At 45.4% G+C, this 22,412-nt stretch overlaps 1 protein-coding gene across 1 annotated transcript in view; it reads right to left on the minus strand.

The window, feature by feature from the left end:
- Positions 1–22,412, minus strand: part of LOC139277359 (acylamino-acid-releasing enzyme-like) — a 90,962-nt gene that overhangs the window by 11,571 nt on the left and 56,979 nt on the right. Inside the window, exons 15-18 of the mRNA XM_070895719.1 lie at positions 21,706–21,844; positions 20,412–20,495; positions 11,775–11,855; positions 8,175–8,263 (exon numbers count right to left, since the gene is read on the minus strand). Coding sequence (XP_070751820.1) covers positions 8,175–8,263; positions 11,775–11,855; positions 20,412–20,495; positions 21,706–21,844 — 393 coding nt within the window. The remainder of the gene's footprint in view (positions 1–8,174; positions 8,264–11,774; positions 11,856–20,411; positions 20,496–21,705; positions 21,845–22,412) is intronic.

The raw sequence follows: 22,412 nt of genomic DNA on the forward strand, positions 1-22,412 counted from the left end.
CTTGGACCCGTGTCATGCTCCTCCTGTGCTATGTGGGAAGTCAGGGACGCTTCCAGTGTCCCTGACTACTATGTGTGCGGGAAGTGTGTCCAGCTGCAGCTCCTGACAGACCACATGACGGCACTGGAGCTGCGGATGGACTCACTCTGGAGCATGCGCGATGCTGAGAATGTTGTGGATAGCACATTTAGTGAGTTGGTCACACCGCAGGTAAGGGTTAGGACAGATAGTGAATGGGTGACCAAGAGACAAGGCAAGGGCAGGAAGGTAGTGCAGGAGTCCCCTGTAGTCTTCTCCCTCCAAAACAGATATTCTGTTTTGGATACTGTTGGGGGAGATGACTTACCAGGTTCATGGCACCGTGGGTGGCTCTGCTGCACAGAAGGGCGGGAAAAAGAGTGGGAGAGCTATAGTGATATAGAGCTATTGTAAGAGGAATAGCTAGGAGTTTCTGCGGCCGCAACCGAGACTCCAGGATGGTATGTTGCCTCCCTGGTGCAAGGGTCAAGGATGTCTCGGAGCGGCTGCAGAGCATTCTGGAAAGGAGGGTGAACAGCCAGTTGTCGTGGTACATGTAGGTACCAACGATATAGGTAAGAAGCGGGAAGAGGTCCTACAAGCTGAATTTAGGGAGCTAGGAGTTAAATTGGATTGCTACCAGTGCCACGTGCTAATCAGAGTAGTGGAAGCAGGATAGTTAGAATAAATACGTGGCTTGAGCAGTGGTGCAAGAGGGAGGGATTCAAATTCCTGGGACATTGGAACCAGTTCTGGGGGAAGTGGGACCTGTACAAAAGGGATGGTCTGCACTTGGGCAGGACTGGAACTGATGTCCTAGGGGTAACATTTGCGAATGCAGTTCGGGAGTGTTTAAACTAATATGGCACGGGGATGGGAATCTATGCAACGAGATAGGGCGAAGTAACATGGAGTCAGAAACAGATGGTAGAAAGGTAAAAAACAATAGTGGAAGGCCGAGTAAACAAAGGCAAGAAACAAAAAGGGCCACACTACATCTTCATTCTAAAAGGACAAAGGGTGTTAAAAAAACAAGCCTGAAGGCTTTTTGTCTTAATGCAAGGAGTATCCGTAAAAAGGTGGATGAATTGACTGTGCAAATAGATGTCAACAGATATGATGTGATTGGGATTACAGAGACGTGGCTCCAGATGATCAGGGCTGGGAACTCAACATCCAAGGGTATTCAACATTCAGGAAGGATAGAATAAAAGGAAAAGGAGGTGGGGTAGCATTGCTGGTTAAAGAGGAGATTAATGCAATAGTTAGGAAGGACATTAGCTTGGATGATGTGGAATCTGAATGGGTAGAGCTGCAGAACACCAAAGGGCAAAAAACGTTAGTGGGAGTTGTGTACAGACCTCCAAACAGTAGTAGTGATGTTGAGGAGGGCATCAAACAGGAAATTAGGGGTGCATGCAATAAAGGTGCAGCAGTTATAATGGGTGACTTTAATATGCATATAGATTGGGCTAACTAAACTGGAAGCAATACGGTGGAGGAGGATTTCCTGGAGTGCATAAGGGATGGTTTTCTAGACCAATATGTCGAGGAACCAACTAGGGGGGAGGCCATCTTAGACTGGGTGTTGTGTAATGAGAGAGGATTAATTAGCAATCTCGTTGTGCGAGGCCCCTTGGGGAAGAGTGACCATAATATGGTGGAATTCTACATTGGGATGGAGAATGAAACAGTTAATTCAGAGACCATGGTCCAGAACTTAAAGAAGGGTAACTTTGAAGGTATGAGGCATGAATTGGCTAGGATAGATGGGTGAATGATACTTAAGGGGTTGACTGTGGATGGGCAATGGCAGACATTTAGAGACCGCATGGATGAACAATAACAATTGTACATCCCTGTCTGGCATAAAAATAAAAAAGAGAAGGTGGCTCAACCGTGGCTATCAAGGGAAATCAGGGATAGTATTAAAGCCAAGGAAGTGGCATACAAATTGGCCAGAAATAGCAGTGAGCCCAGGTACTGGGAGAAATTTAGAACTCAGCAGAGGAGGACAAAGAGTTTGATTAGGGCAGGGAAAATAGAGTACGAGAGGAAGCTGCAGGGAACATTAAGACGGACTGCAAAAGTTTCGATACATATGTAAAGAGAAAAAGATTAGTAAAGACAAACGTCGGTCCTCTGCAGACAGAATCAGGAGAAGTCATAACGGGGAACAAAGAAATGGCAGACCAAATGAACAAGTACTTTGGTTCGGTATTCACTAAGGAGGACACAAACAACCTTCCGGATATAAAAGGGGTCAGAGGGTCTAGTAAGAAGGAGGAACTGAGGGAAATCCTTATTAATCGGGAAATTGTGTTGGGGAAATTGATGGGATTGAACGCCGATAAATCCCCAGGGCCTGATGGACTGCATCCCAGAGTACTTAAGGAGGTGGCCTTGGAAATAGCGGATGCATTGACAGTCATTTTCCAACATTCCATAGACTCTGGATCAGTTCCTATGGAATGGAGGGTAGCCAATGTAACCCCACTTTTTAAAAAAGGAGAGAGAAAACAGGGAATTATAGACCGGTCAGCCTGACCTCAGTAGTGGGTAAAATGATGGAATCAATTATTAAGGATGTCATAAAAGCGCATTTGAAAAGAGGTGACATGATAGGTCCAAGTCAGCATGGATTTGTGAAAGGGAAATTATGCTTGACAAATCTTCTGGAATTTTTTGAGGATGTTTCCAGTAGAGTGGACAAGGGAGAACCAGTTGATGTGATGTATTTGGACTTTCAAAAGACTTTCGACAAGGTCCCACACAAGAGATTAATGTGCAAAGTTAAAGCACATGGGATTGGGGGTAGTGTGCTGACGTGGATTGAGAACTGGTTGGCAGACAGGAAGCAAAGAGTAGGAGTAAATGGGTACTTTTCAGAATGGCAGGCAGTGACTAGTGGGGTACCGCAAGGTTCTGTGCTGGGGCCCCAGCTGTTTACATTGTACATTAATGATTTAGGGATTAAATGTCGTATCTCCAAATTTGCGGATGACACTAAGTTGGGTGGCAGTGTGAGATGCGAGGAGGATGCTATGAGGCTGCAGAGTGACTTGGATAGGTTAGGTGAGTGGGCAAATGCATGGCAGATGAAGTATAATGTGGATAAATGTGAGGTTATCCACTTTGGTGGTAAAAACAGAGAGACAGACTATTATCTGAATGGTGACAGATTAGGAAACGGGGAGGTGCAAGGAGACCTGGGTGTCATGGTACATCAGTCATTGAAAGTTGGCATGCAGGTACAGCAGGCAGTTAAGAAAGCAAATGGCATGCGCGCCTTCAAAGCGAGGGGATTTGAGTACAGGGGCAGGGAGGTATTGCTACAGTTGTACAGGGCCTTGGTGAGGCCACACCTGGAGTATTGTGTACAGTTTTGGTCTCCTAACTTGAGGAAGGACATTCTTGCTATTGAGGGAGTGCAGCGAAGGTTCACCAGACTGATTCCCGGGATGGCGGGACTGACATATCAAGAAAGACTGGATCAACTGGGCTTGTATTCACTAGAGTTCAGAAGAATGAGAGGGGATCTCATAGAAACGTTTAAAATTCTGACGGGTTTAGACAGGTTAGATGCAGGAAGAATGTTCCCAATGTTGGGGAAGTCCAGAACCAGGGGTCACAGTCTAAGGATAAGGGGTAAGCCATTTAGGACTGAGATGAGGAGAAACTTCTTCACCCAGAGAGTGGTGAACCTGTGGAATTCACTACCACAGAAAGTTGTTGAGGCAAATTCACTAAATATATTCAAAAAGGAGTTAGATGTAGCCCTTACTACTAGGGGGATCAAGGGGTATGGCGAGAAAGCAGGAATGGGGTACTGAAGTTGCATGTTCAGCCATGAACTCATTGAATGGCAGTGCAGGCTCGAAGGGCCGAATGGCCTACTCCTGCACCTATTTTCTAAATTTCTATTAGTCATTAATTGTACAATGAGCTAGCTGGACTAAAATCTGTCTCAGCAATAGAACGCAAATGATAAATTAATGGAGCAACTATTTGTACTAAGTCTCCCTTTTGCGCATGTGGAAACAAGACAGGACAAATATCACCGACTCTGCCTCCCAATAACCCTATTTGTGCATGCATCCTCCTCTCCCCCCCCCACCCTCCCCCCACCATCCAAAACCGGCTCCACACATTGCCTCCGATCCATCAGCAGCCCATAGCCTACGATCAGGCAGTGGGCGGCCAGGACCAGTTCGAGTGGCAGTTTGAGAGAAGAGTGCAGGCGGCGGGGAGAGCGAGGAGCGGGTCAGCCAGGAGCAGTTCGTTTCTCATTCAGTGCCAGAAGAATCAAGCAGCACCGCAAAGCGCTTTGTGAGGAGAGAGACACGGGGGGGTGGGGTGGGGGGGGGATGGAGAGGTGAGAGAGAGGGGGCCTGGGGGTGGGGGGGAGAAAGAGAGAGACACAGGTGGGGGGTGGGGATCTGAGCAGAGAGTGGGAACTCAGAAGATGGATCATGTTCTTCCAACCCCCTGGTTTGTGCAAGCTCAATGCGTATGTTACAAGGGACATCATTGGAGTGGATAAAATCCAGAAGACACGATTCACTTCATATGCCATAACATGTTAACAATCCGCACACAATGCCCCATCTATTGGGGGGGGGGGGGGGTAAGGTCTTGTGTTTGGGTAAGGGGCTTCGGCCGGGGGAGGGATGCACTTGTGCTGGGGTAAGGGACTTCGGCTGGAACTTGGCAGGGGGAGGCAGCACTTGTGTTGGGGTAAGAGTCTTCAGCTGGCGGAGGCAGCACTTGCGCTGGTGTAAGGGACTTCAGCTGGGGGAGGGATGTACTTGCGCTGGGGTAAGGGACTTCGGCCGGAACTTGGTGGCTTCTGGGGAGATCTGTGGCTTCTGAAGTCAAAATGGATTAAATTACAAATTGGAAAATCAGTCAGAACTTGGGCTGGGCAGTTCCCATTACATATTCCAAAGGAACTTCAGGGTGTGGCTTATCCTCCAAGGTGACCAATCAGCACTAGGTCATGTGAAAATGGAGAGCCAATCAGAGAAACGACTGCATTTCAGTTAGTACAAATAGACGCAGCCATAAATTAACACATCTGGGACAAGTGACCAGTAGAATATGGCAGGGATCAGCTCTGGGTCTGTGTTGGGAACTCTCATATGTGTACATGATCTGGTCATTGGAATAGGGGAAGTATTACCAAAATTTGCTGATGATACCAAATTACGGTGCATAGAAAAACAGAAAAATAATGCAGGAGAACACTGACAGGACAGGAGAATGGGCAGATGTGGCAAACACAATTCAATGTATATAAATGTAAAGATTTACATGTTAGAAAGACATTAGAAAATGTAAAGATACGTTAAACAGCAAAGTTCTCAGTGAGTAGCCTAATGGAGTGCTAGGAATAAAAATATTCAGACACGGACTGCAAACAAAAGCTATAAAAAGGACAAATTGGATTCTTTAATAATAAAAACAGAAAATGCTGGAAACCTCAATGGGTCTGGCAGCATTTGTGGAAAGAAAAACAGAGTTAACGTTTCAGGTCGATGACCCTTTGTCAGAACTGGCGAATGTTCGAAAAGAACAGATCTTAAGGAGCACTGAAAGGGGGAGGAAAAGAACAAAAGGGAAGGTCTGTGATAGGGTGGAAGGCAGGAGAGATTAGAGAGACAAAAGGGATGATGGGCTGAATTGAAATGGTAATGGGAGAAGTTCTTTGTTTTATAGATGCATTAAACAGAAAAGAAAGGAAGCAATGATAAATCAGTACAAACAAAACATAGAAACATAGAAAATAGGGGCAGGAGTAGGCCATTCAGCCCTTCGAGCCTGCACCGCCATTTAATGAGTTCATGGCTGAACATGCAACCACAGTACCCCATTCGTGCTTTCCCGCCACAGCCCTTGATCCCCCTAGTAGTAAGGACTACATCTAACAAGATATTGTTCCGACTGTAGTTGGAATACTATGTACAGTTTTAGTCACTGGGGTTGTGAAAAAGTGCAATATAGTTTCAGAGGATCAGAGGATATATTTATGATGAGGACCTTAAACTGGGGCTATATTTACTGGATCAGATAAGGTTGAGGGATTGAAGGATTATATTGGATGTGTTCGGGAGGGAGTTGGATGTGGTCCTTGCAGCTGGGGGGGGTCGGGGGGGGAGGTGCTGGGGTGGGCGATCAGCCATGATCTTGTTGAATGGTGGTGCAGGCTCGAAGGGCTGAATGGCCTACTCCTGCACCTATTTTCTATGTTTCTATATGCTGACAGACCTGCTGCATCTTTCCAACACTTTCATATTTATATAGTTCCTCATCATATTTTCAGGATGTTCATTGCTACTTTGTTTATATACAGCAGGCACCTCAAGCCACTAGAGAAGTACCACCAGCGCTGCCTTCGCAAGATCCTGCAAATCCACTGGGAGGATAGACGCACCAACGTCAGTGTTCTCACTCACGCCAACATCGGAGCACTGACCACACTCGACCAGCTCTGTTGGGCGGGCCGCATCGTCTGTATACCCGACACGAGACTCCCTGAGTAAGTGCTCTACTTGGAACTCTCACACGGCAAGCAATCCCCATGTGGACAGAGGAAACGCTTCATGTACACCCTCAAAGCCTCCTTGATAAAGTGTAACATCCCCACCAGCACCTAGGAATCCCTGGCCCAAGACCACCCAAAGTGGAGGAAGAGCATCCGGGATGGCACTGAGCACCTCGAGTCTTGTCGCCGAGAGCATGCAGAAATCAAGCGCAGACAGCGGAAGGAGCGTGCGGCAAACCAGGCTCCCCACCCACCCTTTCCTTCAACCACTGTCTGCCCCACCGGTTACAGAGACTGTAAATTCTGCATTGGACTCTACAACCACCTGAGAACTCATTTTTAGAGTCTTCCTCGATTTTGAGTGACTGCCTATGATGATGATGATACAATTAATTATTTTAAAAATGTGATGCAGGGTACTGTTGTGATGGGGGCAAGTTTGGCAGTAAAGTCCCACAAACAGCAAATTAAATAAATAATCAGTTAAAAAGTTTTCAGTTTTGTATTGATTGAGGGATAATTGTTGAGTAGGACACCGGGAGCACTCCCTGCTCTTCTCTGCATAATGAATAGGATCTTTCAAACCACAAGAATAGGCTTGGTTTAACATCACACCTGAAAGACAGAACCTCAACAATGCAGCACTCCCACACTACAGCCCTGCATTACTCATCTGTAAAGCTAGATTTTGAATTCTGGGCATCCTAGTGCAATGAGAAAAGTCAAAGAGGCGACTTTGGGACTTGGAAATTATGCAAAATCTCCACCATTTCTGCTCACAAAAATGAGTTTCTTCTTGCAAGTGTACTTATCTTCATACCTTCTTCCCACAGCCAGGATATAGTGCTACTGTTGAACAGATAGATGGATGAAACTCAACAAGTGAGTCTGAGTAACAGATCCTGAGACTCAAACCAGTAAATAACTTTCAGCTCGAGAGTCACCTGCTCAAACATTTTTATTTGCTCGGCCACTCCATTATAAGAACATAAGAAATAGGAGCAGGAGTAGGCCATTCAAGTCTACTCCACCATTCAATAAGACCTTCAATCTCAACTCCACCGACCCGCAATATCCCATATTCCTTGGTTCTCTTTGTATCCAAAAATGTATCAATCTCTGTCTTGAATATACTCAACAGCTGAGCGTCCATAGCCCTGAGGTAGAGAATTCCAAAGATCCAAACCCTTTGAGTGAAGAAACTCCTCCTCATCTCATTCCTAAATGGCCACCCCTTATTCTGAGGCTCTGACCCCTAGTTTTGGACTCCCCAGTCAGGGGAAACATCCTCCCAGCATCTACACTGTCAAGCCCTTTAGGGATTTTATACGTTTCAATGAGATCACCTCTCATTCTTCTAAACTCAAGGGAATATAGGCCCTGTCTACTTGAGCACTACTTATAGGACATAGGACTATGCAAAGATTCTGACACCAGCATGTTTGCTTGACTGGGACATAAGCAACAAAGAACTCTGATGGTAAATAAACTTTCAATTTATTCCCAATAGCCAGACCAAAAGCTGTCCTTTGTGAGTTGCAGTATGGTTCAGAATTTTCCAAGAATCAGCATCTATTTATGCATAAATTATCTGAATTGAACAGCTCATTACCTGCACATCTTTCACATCTTGGCTTCCTACATTTCCAGGCAGAGAGCAGATACTGTCCTGTCCAAAGCCAGTGGAGCCTCTGTAGTTTACTGTAAAATAGTGTCAATCAGTGAGAACTGCATCTGCAAATTCTGGAAATCAAATGTAAAGAGAAAGTGCTGGAAACGTACACTACCCGCCTTAGCACCAGTTAAGAGTAAAGAGCTATATTTCGGGTGGATATGCTTCATTAGTGCGCCTAAAAAAACCCTCCATATTCTCCACCTCCCTGCAGGTCCTCTGGCCCTCGGCGCAGCGCAGCTAGGACCCTGCGCCGAAAACAGTGCCGGGAGCTCTGCACATGCGCGCTACAGTGGGCACGCAAGTGCAGTAGCTCCAGGCGCCCGAAACTGTGTGGGAGGGGCCTGAAGCACGCAGCCCCTAGCCCTGGCCGTATGGCCTCACTGGGGCTGCGTGAATAAGGCTCCTCCCACGGCCAGCTCCTGCTTCCTGCTGACTCCCGCTCCTGCTCCCCCACCCCCGACCGGACCCGCCTGTCGCTGCCGCTCCTGCTTCCCCGCCGCTCCTGCTTCCGCCGCTCCCCCCCCCACCGGACCGGACTCGACCCGGCTCGACCCGCCTGTCGCTGCCGCTCCTGCTTCCGACGCCCCCCCCCCCCCCGCGCCAAGCGGACCGGACCTGACTCGACCCGTCTGCCGCTGCCGCTGCCACCCGACTCTACTCTCGCCCCCGGACTGGATCCGACCTGACCTCCCCCTCCCCGACCTGACCTCCCCCTCCCCGACCTGACCTCCCCCTCCCCGACCTCCCCCTCCCTGACCTGACCTCCCTTCTCCCCGACCCGACCTCCCTCTCCCCGACCCGACCTCCCTCCATCCCTCTCCCTCCCTCCCTCTCTCCCCCTCCCGAACCGAACCTCTCTCCCCGACCCGACCTATCTCTGGTGCTGGGGACGGGCCCTGCCCGAAATCTCGGGCCCGGCTCGTTCAGCCTTCGGTCCCGACGGCAAACCGATCCTAAAGGCCTGCCTGAAGAACTTTCACACAGGTAGGAACATGGTTTATTTAATTTTTTCTTTGCTTATAAATGTTTATTCAGGTTGGATTTATTTGTATAATATTTGTATAAGTATAACTAAGGATTTATTGTAGAATTTAATGACTTCCCTTCCCCCTTCCCCCCCCCCCTCCCTCCCTCGTTCCCTACGCCTGATTTTTTAATGTGTAGAACAGGTTTTTTCAGTTCTACAAAAATCTTCACTTGCTCCATTCTAAGTTAGTTTGGAGTACGTTTTCACTGTGGAAACTTTGAAATCAGGCGTCAGTGGCCGGACACGCCCCCTTTTGAAGAAAAAATTCTGTTCCAAAGTAGAACTGTTCTACCTGACTAGAACTGCAGAAAAAAAAATGTGGAGAATTGCGATTTCTAAGATAGTCCGTTCTCCACCAGTTGCTCCTAAAAATCAGGTGCAAATCATGTGGAAACTTGGGCCCAATGAGGGGGTCACCAGCTAAAATGAAAAGCTATCTCTTCAGATTCTGACAGATCTAGTGTGTATTTTCATCATTTTTAGTTTTTACTCTGAACAGTACATGATTCAGGGCCCCTCTACAAGCCCAGTAAAGCAATTCATTCTACAAAGAAAATACATTACTCTGACACAATGGGACACAAGGGAAATTTTTCTATATTAACTGATTCAGTTTACAGTCACTGAAATCCACTCAGCACAGATGCAGTAAACATGGTTATGCCCTTCTTCACTGCATCATCTGACACTTACCATCAATCCCACTCCAGTTCTTAACTCTGAAGTAGTGCACTTTTAACCTAAAAGGACTCGAGCTTCTATTCGTGTTGAACTTTTTCAGTACCGTGGTTACTAGTCAATGCAATGCGAGTGAGCTGAAGACAGACCTCCAGATGAATCCCAAAATAGGTATTTTCCATTTCAAGAACCGGGGATGGGCTACTTTACATTAATAGCACTCCCTCCTGCCCCAACAGAAAAGTGCACTCCTTCAAAGAAACATGGGAATACTGATGAAGACTGTATATAATCTAGCAAAATGCTTCACACTTGATTAAACAACTCACTTATGCATTATCTGCACCAGTGCAGTATCCCTTTTTAAACCCATTATTTTAGGGATGTGTCTATTTGTACTAACTGAATTGTAGCCATTTCTTTGATTGGCTCTCCATTATCACGTGACCTACTGCTGACTGGTTCCCTTGGAGGATAAGCCACATGCTGAAGTTTCTCTGGAATGTGTGAATGGAACCTCCCAGCCCAACTTTGCACATTGTAACATGATCCATTTTGATTTCAGAAGTCAGAAAGGACACATCCCTTCCCCAGCCAAAGTGCCTTACCCAAGCGCAAGTGCATCCCTCCCCCAGCCAAAGTGCTTTAACCCAATGCAAGTGCATCCCTCCCCCAGCCAAAGTGCCTTACCCCAGCGCAAGTTCATCCCTCCCCCAGCCAAAGTGCCTTACCCCAGCGCAAATGCATCCCTCCCCAAGCCAAAGTGCCTTACCCTAGCACAAGTGTATGACCTTATCCCGCCTCCCACCATAGATGGGGCATTGGGTACGGATTGTTAACAGGTTTATTGGGTATGAAGTGAATAGCGACAGTGTCATGACTTCTGGATTTCATCCTCTCCAACTATATCCCTTGTAGGGGGTTGTAAGCACGTGATCAGTCTTTCCTGAGTTTCCTCTCTCCCCTCCGATCCCCCCCACCCGTGTCTCTCTCCACACCCCATGGCTCGCTCTCTCTCTCTCTCCCTTTGTCTCTCTCCCTCCCCACCCACCAACCCCCCCCGCCCCCATCTCTCTTTCCCTCCCCAGTCTCTCTCTCTCAACCCCCCAGTCTCCCTCTCTCAATCCCCACCCCAGTTTCTCTCTCTCTCTCTCTCCCCCCCAGTCTCACTCTCTCACCCCCCATCTCTCTCTCTCCCTCCCTCTCCTCCACCGCCAACCCCCCACCCCCCCCAACCCAGTCTCTCTCTCTTCCACTCCCCTCTTGGCCGCCTGTCACTTCTCCAGCTCTGTTCTCGGCCGCCCGCCACTTCTCTCCCCACCGGCCCTCTTGGGGCCTGACAAATTGGAGGCTCAGCGCTGCCCAGGCCTCGGAGCTGCAGTAGAGGCAATGTGGTTGACGGATCGGCGCTACGGATGAGCGCATGCGCAGAAAAAGATTAGTATAAATTGCACTGGGGGGGGAGGGGGGTGGCGGAGTCAGAGACTATTTGTCCTAACTCTCGCTTCTGTGCATGTGTCGGGAGACGCACGCATAGATGGGAGACTTAGTACAAATAGATACTTTGTTATCTTGGGAGTATCTCCACCACAGGACACTCCAATCCCAGAAGACCAGTCAAGTGCTCTCATTCCAGCTGCTCTTCAGTGGTCACTAGGTGAACATGAGTAATTTGGTTAACTTGTCTATTCAATTCTTCCCACCTTACAAGTGAGAAAATGCTTCCTCTCGACTCAGCACCACCCCAGCTAAGATTGGACAGATATCTTACAATTTACCACTGGAATATGACCTTGGCCTTTGTAAGTAATTTGGTTCTGTTCATTACTTACTGAGTAGTACAGCGAATCCCAGCCTGCAGAGAGTGACAGGGTACAACATCCATTCTGCCGTGAAAACCGAATGCGGTCCACCTATATGACAAAATACCAAGTGTCAGACAGCACCAATAGCTCTGCATGCATTGCTCTGATTAATAGTCCTCTATTTTTGGATGGGGGGGGTGGAGCGGTATAAAGGAGAGAAGAGAGGGGGTTGGAAAAGTCCAACACGGCTACAGACCAGTGCCAGAATATAGAGGTCTGACTTGGCTGCCTTTACTTAGTACAGCTCAATACTGGCACTCTCAAAAGGTCAGCAGTAAAATAGTTAAACCTCTGATGTCAAGTACAAAGAAATAGCATTTGACAGTTCATTAACATCCAATGGAACCTTACAAAGAAATGACTTGGCACAGACTGACTGTACTTGCAACAAGCTACACCTTACAATTTCAAGCAAATCTTCCTTTGAGTAAATGGCTTCATTTATTCTCTGTGATATTTTACTCAGTTTTCATTTCCTTTGCACCAGATTAAACTTACTAACCACTTCAAACTAGTCAGTCATCCTATTTTAAACCGAGTCAGGGGGCTGGATTTTCGGTCCATTTCCTCCGAGGAGTGGCAGTGGCGGTGGAAAGCATTTCCGGGCGGCCGGCAAGCTTCCAGCGCTTCACCGGGACATTCGGTGGCGGGTTTGCGTGAGGCGCGGAGCAGGAGCGCCCGGGAGAGTCGAGCCGGTGTGCAATGCCCCTGGTTTTGACACTGGCTCGATAGTTAGTTCGCGCCCGATCCATAGCATTCTGAAGAGCGCTCTAGTGGGGCCGCCTGTGAAAGCTGGCGGTTCGAGCTGTACCGGTCGCAGTGAGTGAGCAATGTCGACCTGAAGTAAGTGGGATTGTTTTTTATTTTTGCGATTAATGTGGATGTGGCGTCAGTAATGTATTGGGAATGTTTTGGGGTTTTTTTCAATTTTTGTTTCTCGGGATTTTCAGTTGCTCAGCTTGCCTAGCACCCCAAAAGAGATGTGGAACCGTTCCGCTCCGCTCCACACCTAGGGCCCAGCTGGTGAATTTTGCAGCTGAAAACGCAAACCATTTCCTGGCGCAAAAGTTACCGCTCCGCCCGGGTTAAAACGGCGCAACAGAGATGCGACTGAATTTCCACCCCAGGGTATATAAAACTGGAAATTGCTAGCGAGTAAGGCTACAACACAACAGACATAAACCGAATAGTCTCCTTAAAATTATTTTTAAACAAACAAAATACTCAACGTATTGGGAATGAACCTCGAAAGGAATGCAAGAGAAATCACAAATATTGCAAATATGACAACGCAAATCAGAGAGAGAAAGATTGATTCTTTTCAGAGGAACCCTTGGTTAGGTTCCAACCTGTGAGTGTTAGCTTTTCCTCCTCTTTCGGATACTGACTGACTTGCTGTCTATTTCCAGCATTTTTCATTTGTGCGCTGATGGTGGAGAAAAATAATCAGTTCTTTTGAGGCTTGTTAAACACAAAATAATCTTTGTCAGTGTAGTGGTTTGTGTGGCATAACGGATAAAATGTCAGACTTTGAATAGTACATGAGCAGATATCAGAAGAATGCAAATTTGAACCCTAGCATGGTTGTGTCACTAGCGCAGACTCAAAAGGCCAAATAGCAACTGTTTCTGCTGTTACAATCTATAATTCACAAGCTTGAATGTAACCAACCTTTCCTAGATCTTTCTCTCCATGGGAGCAATGTCTAGATTCTTGAACTGTGAAAAATGGGACATTATAAACAGAAGCGAAAGTTTGCAGTGGCTGCTCATTACAGGTCTGCATTGAGAGGCAGATCCGATTCTTGTTTAAAAGCAATTCAGTTACACAATAAAAATTAAAAGTCAGCCATTACTGCACAGTGGTAAGATATTGGTTCAGAAGATCAAGATGTAGAATTAGTCTGGGTGGAGATAAGAAAAAATAAGGGGAAGAAGTCACTGGTGGGCGTAGTCTATAGGCCCGCAAACAGTAGCTACACTGTTGCACGCTTGTATAAATCAAGAAATAATGGAGGCTTGTAAAAAAAAAAGGAATGGCAATAATCATGGGCGATTTTAATCTTCATATTGATTGGACAAATCAAATTGGCCAGGGTAGCCTTGAGGAAGAGTTCATAGAGTTTATCCAGGATGGTTTCCTTGAACAGTACATTGCGGAACCAACCAGGGAGCAGGGTATCTTAGATCTGGTACTGTGCAATGAGACATGATTAATAAATGATCTCCAGGTAAAGGATCCTCTAGGAAAGAGTGATCATAGCATGGATGAATTTCAAATTCAGTTGGAAGGTGAGAAAGTTGGATTGCAAACCAATATCCTAAGCTTAAATAAAGGAGACTACAAACGGTATGAAGGCAGAGTTGGCTAAAGTGGATTGGGAAAATAGATTAAAGTGTAAGATGGTTGATGAGCAGTGGCGGAAATTTAAGGAGACATTTCATAATTCTCAACAAAAATATATTCCAGTGAGAAGGAAAGATTTTAAGAGAAAGGATAACCATCCGTGGCTAACTAAGGAAATAAAGGATGGTATCAAATTGAAAATAATGGCATACAAAGTGGCCAAGATTAGTGGGAGGCCAGAGGATTGGGAAACGTTTAAAAAACACCAAAGGATGATTAAAAAAAATAGAGAGGGGGAAGCGAGGGAAGAATAATAAAGAGAGGGTATAAAATATAAAAACAGATAGTAAGTGTTTCTATAGGTATATAAAAAGGAAGAGAGTGGCTAAAATGTTGGTCCCTTAGAGGATGAGAATGGGGAACAGGAAAATGGCAGAGATTTTGAACAAATATTTTGTATCGGTCTTCACAGTAGAAGAAACTAAAAACATCCCAATAATGGATAATCAAGGGGCTATGGGGACGGAGGAACTTAAAACAATCACTATCACTAAAGAAGAACTCGGTAAAATAATGGGACGAAAGGTGGACAAGTTCCCTGGACCTGATGGCTGCATCCTAGGGTCTTAAAAGAAGTGGCTGCAGAGATAGCAGATACATTGGTTGGAATCTACCAAAATTCCCTGGATTCTGGGGGGGGGGGGGGGTTCCAGCTGATTGGAAAACTGCAAATGTAACACCCCTATTTAAAAAAGGAGGCAGACAGAAAGCAAGAAACTATAGACCAGTTAGCCCAACATCTGTCGTTGGGAAAATGCTGGAGTCCATTATTAAGGAAGTAGTAGCAAGACATTTGGAAAAGCATAACACAGTCAAGCAGAGTCAACATCGTTTTATGAAAGGGAAATCAGATTTGACAAATTTGCTGGAGTTCTTTCAGGATGTAACGAGCAGGGTGGATAAAGGGGAACCAGTGGATGTGGTGTATTTGGATTTCCAGAAGGCATGCGATAAGGTGCCACATAAAAGGTTACTGCACAAGATAAAAGCTCACGAAGTTGAGGGTAATATAGTAGCCTGGATAGCGGATTGGCTAACTAACAGAAAACAGAGAGTCGGGATAAATGGGTCATTTTCCGGTTGGCAAACGGTAACTAGTGGTGTGCCATAGGGATTGGTGCTGGGGCCTCAGCTATTTATAATCGACATTAATGACTTGGATGAAGGGACTGAGTGTAATGTAGCTAAGTTTTCTGATGAAACAAAGATGGGTGGAAAAAATCTTCAAAGGGCGAAGTGAGTGGGAAAACATTTGGCAGATGGAGTATAGTGTGGGAAAGTGTGAGGTTATCCTCTTTGGCAGGAAAAATAACAAAGCAAATTATTATTTAAATAGAGATAGATTACAAAAGGTTTCAGTACAGAGGGACCTGGGGGTCGTTGTGCATGAAACACAAAAAGTTAGCATGCAGGTACAGCAGGTAATCAGGAAGGCAAATGGAATGTTGACCTTTATTGCAAACGGGATGGAATATAAAAGTAGAGAAGTCCCCTGTTTCAACTGTACAGGGTATTGGTGAGGCCACAGCTAGAGTACTGCGTAAGTTTTGGTCTCCTTCTTTAAGGATGAATATATTTGCATTGGAGGCAGTTCAGAGAAGGTTCACTATGTTAATTCTGGAGATGAGGGGGTTGACTTATGAGGAAAGGTTGAGTAGGTTCGACCTATATACATTGGAGTTCAAAAGAATGAGAGGTGATCTTATTGAAACATACAAGATACTGAAGGGGCTCAACAAGGTAGATGCAGAGAGGATGTTTCCCTTGTGGGGAATCTAGAAGTGGGGGGCATAGTTTTAGAATAAGGGGTCGCCCATTTAAAACGGAGAGGAGGAGGAATTTCTTCTCTCAGAGGGTTGTAAATCTGTGGATTCTCTGCCATTGAATATATTTGTGGAGAGAAACAGAATTTTGAACAATAAGGGAGTGAAGGGAAATGAGGAGCAGGTAGGGAAGTGGAGCTGAGCCCAAGACCAGATCAGCCATGATCTTACTGAATGGCGGAGCAGGCTCGCGGGGTCAAATGGCCTACTCGTGCTCCTATTTCTTAAGTTCTTCTCCTGCTAGTATAAGAACATATCAGGAATGAATTAATAACGTCAGTTTCAGTGGTTCTTCAATATCATATTTGTGACTCACACTATCCAGTCCCATTTCAGATAACTCTTTTTTCTTAGCAGTAAGAAACCTTGTCATTGTTGCCAAATTAAGTAATTTAAGGGTTAAGTCATGGCAGGAGAGCCCGGCCCATGTCATGCTCCTCCTGTGCTATGTGGAAAGTCAGGGACGCTTCCGGTGTCCGTGACTACTGTGTGTGCGGGAAATGTATCCAGCTACAGCTTCTGACAGACCGCGTTGCAGCACTGGAGCTGCGCATGGATTCACTCTGGAACATCCACGATGCTGAGGATTTCGTCACACCGCAGGCAAAGGTTATACAGGCAGATAGGGAATGGGTGAGCACCAGGAAGGGCAGTGGAAGGAAGGTAGTGCAGGGGTCCCCTGTGGTCATCTCCCTCCAAAACAGATATACCACCTTGGGGAGATGGCTCAGCAGGGAAAGGCAGCAGCAGCCAAGTTCATGGCACCATGGGTGGCTCTGCTGCGCAGGAGGGCAGGAAAAAGAATGGGAGCTATAGTGGTAGGGGATTCTATTGTAAGGGGAACAGATAGGCATTTCTGCGGCCGCAAACGAGACTCCAGGATGGTATGTTGCCTCCTTGGTGCAAGAGTCAAGGATCTCTCGGAGTGGCTGCAGGGCATTCTGGAGGAGGAGGGTGAACAGCCAGTTGTCGTGGCGCACATAGGTACCAACGATATAGGTAAAAAGCGGGATGAGGTCCTACAAGCTGAATTTAGGGAGCTAGGAGTTAAATTAAAAAGTAGGACCTCAAAGAAAGTAATCTCAGGATTGCTACCAGTGCCACGTGCTAGTCAGAGTAGAAATAGCAGAATAGTTAAGATGAATACGTGGCTTGAGGAATGGTGCAAGGGGGAGGGATTCAAATTCCTGGAACATTGGAACCAGTTCTGAGGGAGGTAGTACAAGTACAAACCAGATGGTCTGCACTTGGGCAGGACCGGAACCGATGTCTTAGGGTGGGGGGGAGTGTTTGCTGGTGCTGTTGGGGAGGATTTAAACTAATAGGGCAGGGGGATGGGAACCTATGCAGGGAGACAGAGGGAAGTAAAATGGGGTCAGAAGCAAAAGGTATAAAGGAGAAAAGTAGAAGTGGAGGGCAGAAAAATCAAACACAAAAATCAAAAAGGGCCACGTTACAACATAATTCTAAAAGGACAAAGAGTGTTAGAAAAACAAGCCTGAAGGCTCTGTGTCTCAATGCGAGGAGCATTCGCAATAAGGTGGATGAATTAACTGCGCAGATAGCTGTTAACGGATATGATGTAATTGGGATTACGGAGATATGGCTCCAGAGTGACCAAGGCTGGGAACGCAACATCCAAGTGTATTCAATATTCAGGATAGACTGAAAGGAAAAGGAGGCGGGGCAGCGTTGCTGGTTAAAGAGGAGATTAACGCAATAGTATGGAAGGACATTAGCCTGGATGAGGTGGAATCTGTATGGGTAGAGCTGTGGAAAACGCTAGTGGGAGTTGTGTACAGACCACCAGTCATATTGAGGTTGGGGATGGCATCAAACAGGAAATTAGGGATGCGTGCAATAAAGGAACATCAGTTATCATGGGTGACTTTAATCTACATATAGATTGGACTAAACAAACTGGTAGCAATACGGTGGAGGAGGATTTCCTGGAGTGTATAAGGGATGGTTTTCTAGACCAATATGTCGAGGAACCAACTAGAGAGCTGGCCATTCTGGACTGGGTTTGTGTAATGAGAGAGGATTAATTAGCAATCTTGTTGTGCGAGGCCCCTTGGGGAAGAGTGACCATAATATGGTAGAATTCTTCATTAAGATACAGAGTGACACAGTTAATTCAGAGACTAGAGTCCTGAACTTAAAGAAAGGTAACTTCGACGGTACGAGACGTGAATTGGCTAGGATAGACTGGCGAATGATACTTAAAGGGTTAATGGTGGATAGACAATGGCAGACATTTAAAGATCACATGGATGAACTTCAACAATTGTACATCCTTGTCTGGCGTAAAAAAAAAATGGGGAAGGTGGCTCAACCGTGGCTTACAAGGGAAATTAGGGATGGTGTTAAATCCAAGGAAGAGGCATATAAATTGGCCAAAAAAAGCAGCAAACCTGAAGACTGGGAGAAATGTAGAATTCTGCAGAGGAAGACAAAAGGATTAATTAGGAGGGGGAAAATAGAATATGAGAGTAAGCTTGCAGGGAACATAAAAACTGACTGCAAAAGCTTTTACAGATACGTGAATAGAAAAAGATTAGTGAAGACAAATGTAGGTTGCTTACAGTCAGAATCAAGTGAATTTATAATGGGGAACAAAAAAATGACAGACCAATTGAACAAGTACTTTGGTTCTGTCTTCATGAAGGAAGACACAAATAACCTTCCGGAAATACGAGGGGACCGAGGGTCTAGCGAGAAGGAGGAACTGAAGGAAATCCTTATTAGTCAGCAAATTGTGTTAGGAAAATTGATGGGATTGAAAGCTGATAAATCCCCAGGGCCTGATAGTCTGCATCCCAGAGTACTTATGGAAGTGGCCCTAGAAATAATGGATGCATTGGTGGTCATTTTCCAACATTCTATAGACTCTGGATCAGTTCCTATGGACTGGAAGGTAGCTAGTGTAACCCGACTTTTTAAAAAAGGAGGGAGGGAGAAAACAGGGAATTATAGACCGGTCAGCCTGACATCGGTGGTGGGGAAAAGGTTGGAATCAATTATTAAAGATGTACTAGCAGCTCATTTGGAAAGTATTGACAGGACCGGTCCAAGTCAGCATGGATTTATGAAAGGGAAATCATGCTTGACAAATCTTCTGGAATTTTTTTGAGGATGTAACTAGTAGAGCAGACAAGGGGGAGCCAGTGGATGTGGTGTATTTAGACTTTCAAAAGGCTTTCAACAAGGTCCCACACAAGAGATTAGTGTGCAAAATTAAAGCACATGGTATTGGGGTTAATGTACTGATGTGGATAGAGAACTGGTTGGCAGACAGGAAGCAAAGAGTAGGAATAAACTATTCAGAATGGCAGGCAGTGACTAGTGGGATATCGCAAGGTTCAGTGCTGGGACCCCAGCTATTTCGAACATACATTAATTATTTAGATGAAGAAATTGAATGTAATATCTCCAAGTTTGCAGATGACACTAAGCTGGGTGGCAGTGTGAGCTGTGAGGAGGATGCTAAGAGGCTGCAGAGTGACTTGGACAGGTTAGGTGAGCGAGCAAATACATGGCAGATGCGGTCTAATGTAGATAAATGTGAGGTTATCCACTTTGGTGGTAAAAACAGGAAGGCAAATTATCTGAATGGTGTCAGATTAGTAAAAGGGGAGGTGCAACGAGACTTGGGTGTCATGGTATATCAGTCATTGAAAGTTGGCATACAGGTACAGCAGGCGGTGAAGGCGGCAAATGGCATGTTGGCCTTCATAGCGAGAGGATTTGAGTATAGGAGCAGGGAGGTCTTACTACAGTTGTACAGGGCCTTGGTGAGGCCACACCTTGAATATTGTGTACAGGTTTAGTCTCCTAATCTGAGGAAGGACAGTCTTGCTATTGAGGGAATGCAGTGAAGGTTGACTGACATATGAAGAAAGACTGGATCGACTAGGTTTATATTCAATGGAATTTAGAAGAATGAGAGGGGATCTCATAGAAACATATAAAATTCTGACGGGATTGGACATGTTAGATGTAGGAAGAATGTTCCCGATGTTGGGGAAGTCCAGAACCAGGGGTCAATCTAAGGATAAGGGGTAAGCCATATAGGACCGAGTTGAGGAAAAATTTCTTCACTCAGAGTTGTGAACCTGTGGAATTTTCTACCACAGAAAGTTGTTGAGGCCAGTTCATTAGATATATTCAAAAGGGAGTTAGATGTGGCCCTTACGGCTAAAGCGATCAAGGGGTATGGAAAGAAAGCAGGAATGAGGTACTGAAGTGCATGATCAGCCATGATCATATTGAATGGTGGTGCAGGCTCGAAGGGCCGATGGCCTACTCCTGCACCTATATTCTATGTTTCTATGTTTCGAACTCACTACAGTGCGTTCCAGTCATTCTAACTCACCATGCGGCCATACAACAAGTGGAGATGGGGCACATTCCTTCCTTTCTCCCGGCATTAACAGGATTCCTTCAAAATCCATCGCAGCTGAATGAAAAAGAAGGAAATAACTGAAAAGGAAGGTGCAACAGCACATAATCAGCAGTACCAGAAATCATTCCAGCAGATTTAGCTGCCCCTCCCGCACTCACAATAGGTTAGCCCGACAGGATATAGACCAAAACACAGCTGCTCTGAATACTTCAAATTCCAAGAAGGTCAATCACATAGTTGAAATTGGGATTCTTCTGCAGTTGTCAGGTCAACATAGAACAATGTCGAGTTTCTGAAAGGAAACTGAATTTGCACAACAAATTTGGAGCAAATACTTGGGGTAGGAAAAAAACCAAAATGCCAGCAATTGAAACACAATTTCTACCAAGTGAAAGCACCCCAAACCCAATACTACACCTATGCAGTGTTTAACAAAACAAAAACTTTCATAAGAGTTCGACCACTTGCAAGGTTGAAGTTTGAGAGAATAAAGAACTTGTAAAGCAGTTCTCTGATATCCCCAGTTCTTAACGAGCTAATGTCAGAGAGGTTGCACTAAGACTAAATTTGACTGAATCCCAACTCATCTACATTCTTATATATGCTGTGTACAGCTCAGGAGGCCATTTGGTCTATCGTGCCTGTGCTGGGATGTCTCCTATACCAGTGTAGAGAGCAACAAAATGAAGGACACCTCTCCCAAAAGCGGCCTCCTCCTGTCTGTGAAGGAACAACAACAAAGTACCAGAACTTCCATCCTGGCCAGTTTTCTCCCACTTCCTCTGAAGGTGTGGACTCCCTGCTGAGGTACCATTTGACTCTGGAATCCTGCCAAAGTGGCTATTATCCATGTGTTAGCCTTGACAGAGTATCGGCAGGGTTTTCAACTAAAGAAAGTATCAAAGACAAAGCCAACATCAGAGATCCATGACAGCGCAGGCGTGACGAACTTTCCTTTCCTTAACCCAGGGACAACCCAACTGGGATGAGCTAACACAGCACAGAACCCGAGATCTTCATTGTCTGAATGGCTCTGCTACTCACTGGATAACTTAACGCATGTCTTAATCAGGACAGTCACTGACCAATGCAGCTATGATAACCCAAAATTACTGGGAGAAAAACAAGTAGTTAACAAAAAGAGGAGACATGAATGGAGAACAAAGAGAAACCTAAAGCTAGATAAACTATGTTCAATAATGAAATGGAAAACTAGTGTTGAAAAACAAAGCTCTGTGCTGTAGCTTCGTTTCTTCCTACTTACGGAATTTAGGATTCTCCTGTTCAAGTGGAGGTGTAAAAGTCAGGATTTTCCACTCTATGCCTGGTAATTGTTCAGCTTCATCTAGTGCCACCCAAGTGATATCTTGCTCTTTGCCATCAGCAGGCAAAAAGCCCACTTTCTAGAGGAAGAAAACACCACATTTTAAATCTCATAGCTCTACATTACTTTACTATTTTCTTAAATACACACATTAAAAGTGGCCCAATGAATAATAAAGAAATTATTTCCTATAAAGTTCCAAAGTGATTAGTGCAACTCCCCCATCCATGGGAGGGAGAGGAAGAGATGGAATTCCATTAATTTTGCAGCAATTTCTAAAGGAAAAAAAATTACAATCCTACAACTAATTATCACCATACCAACTTGTAAGAGTGTTATACAATAAATCATGACTACATTTCCTGGTAATCTGCCTCACTTTATTTTTGAATAAACTTGCAGTCATCGTCACAATCATCCCTCTCAATGTGAACCTATGAATCAGTAACAGAACATACTGGCAGTCAGAGACCACGTTATCAGTAATGTCAACACTGAATGCAATGTACAATGTGGACCATTAAAGCTATCCTATAGTGACTCGAAGGCAGAATTGTTGCATAAACTGGTCAAACTTTATGCCTAAGACTTATGATGTTCAATCCCAAGGTTAGATTATTGCACTTAATTATGCCCAAATATCCATA

This window comes from Pristiophorus japonicus, chromosome 12, assembly GCF_044704955.1.
Source record: "Pristiophorus japonicus isolate sPriJap1 chromosome 12, sPriJap1.hap1, whole genome shotgun sequence".
NCBI classification, from domain to species: Eukaryota; Metazoa; Chordata; class Chondrichthyes; family Pristiophoridae; genus Pristiophorus; species Pristiophorus japonicus.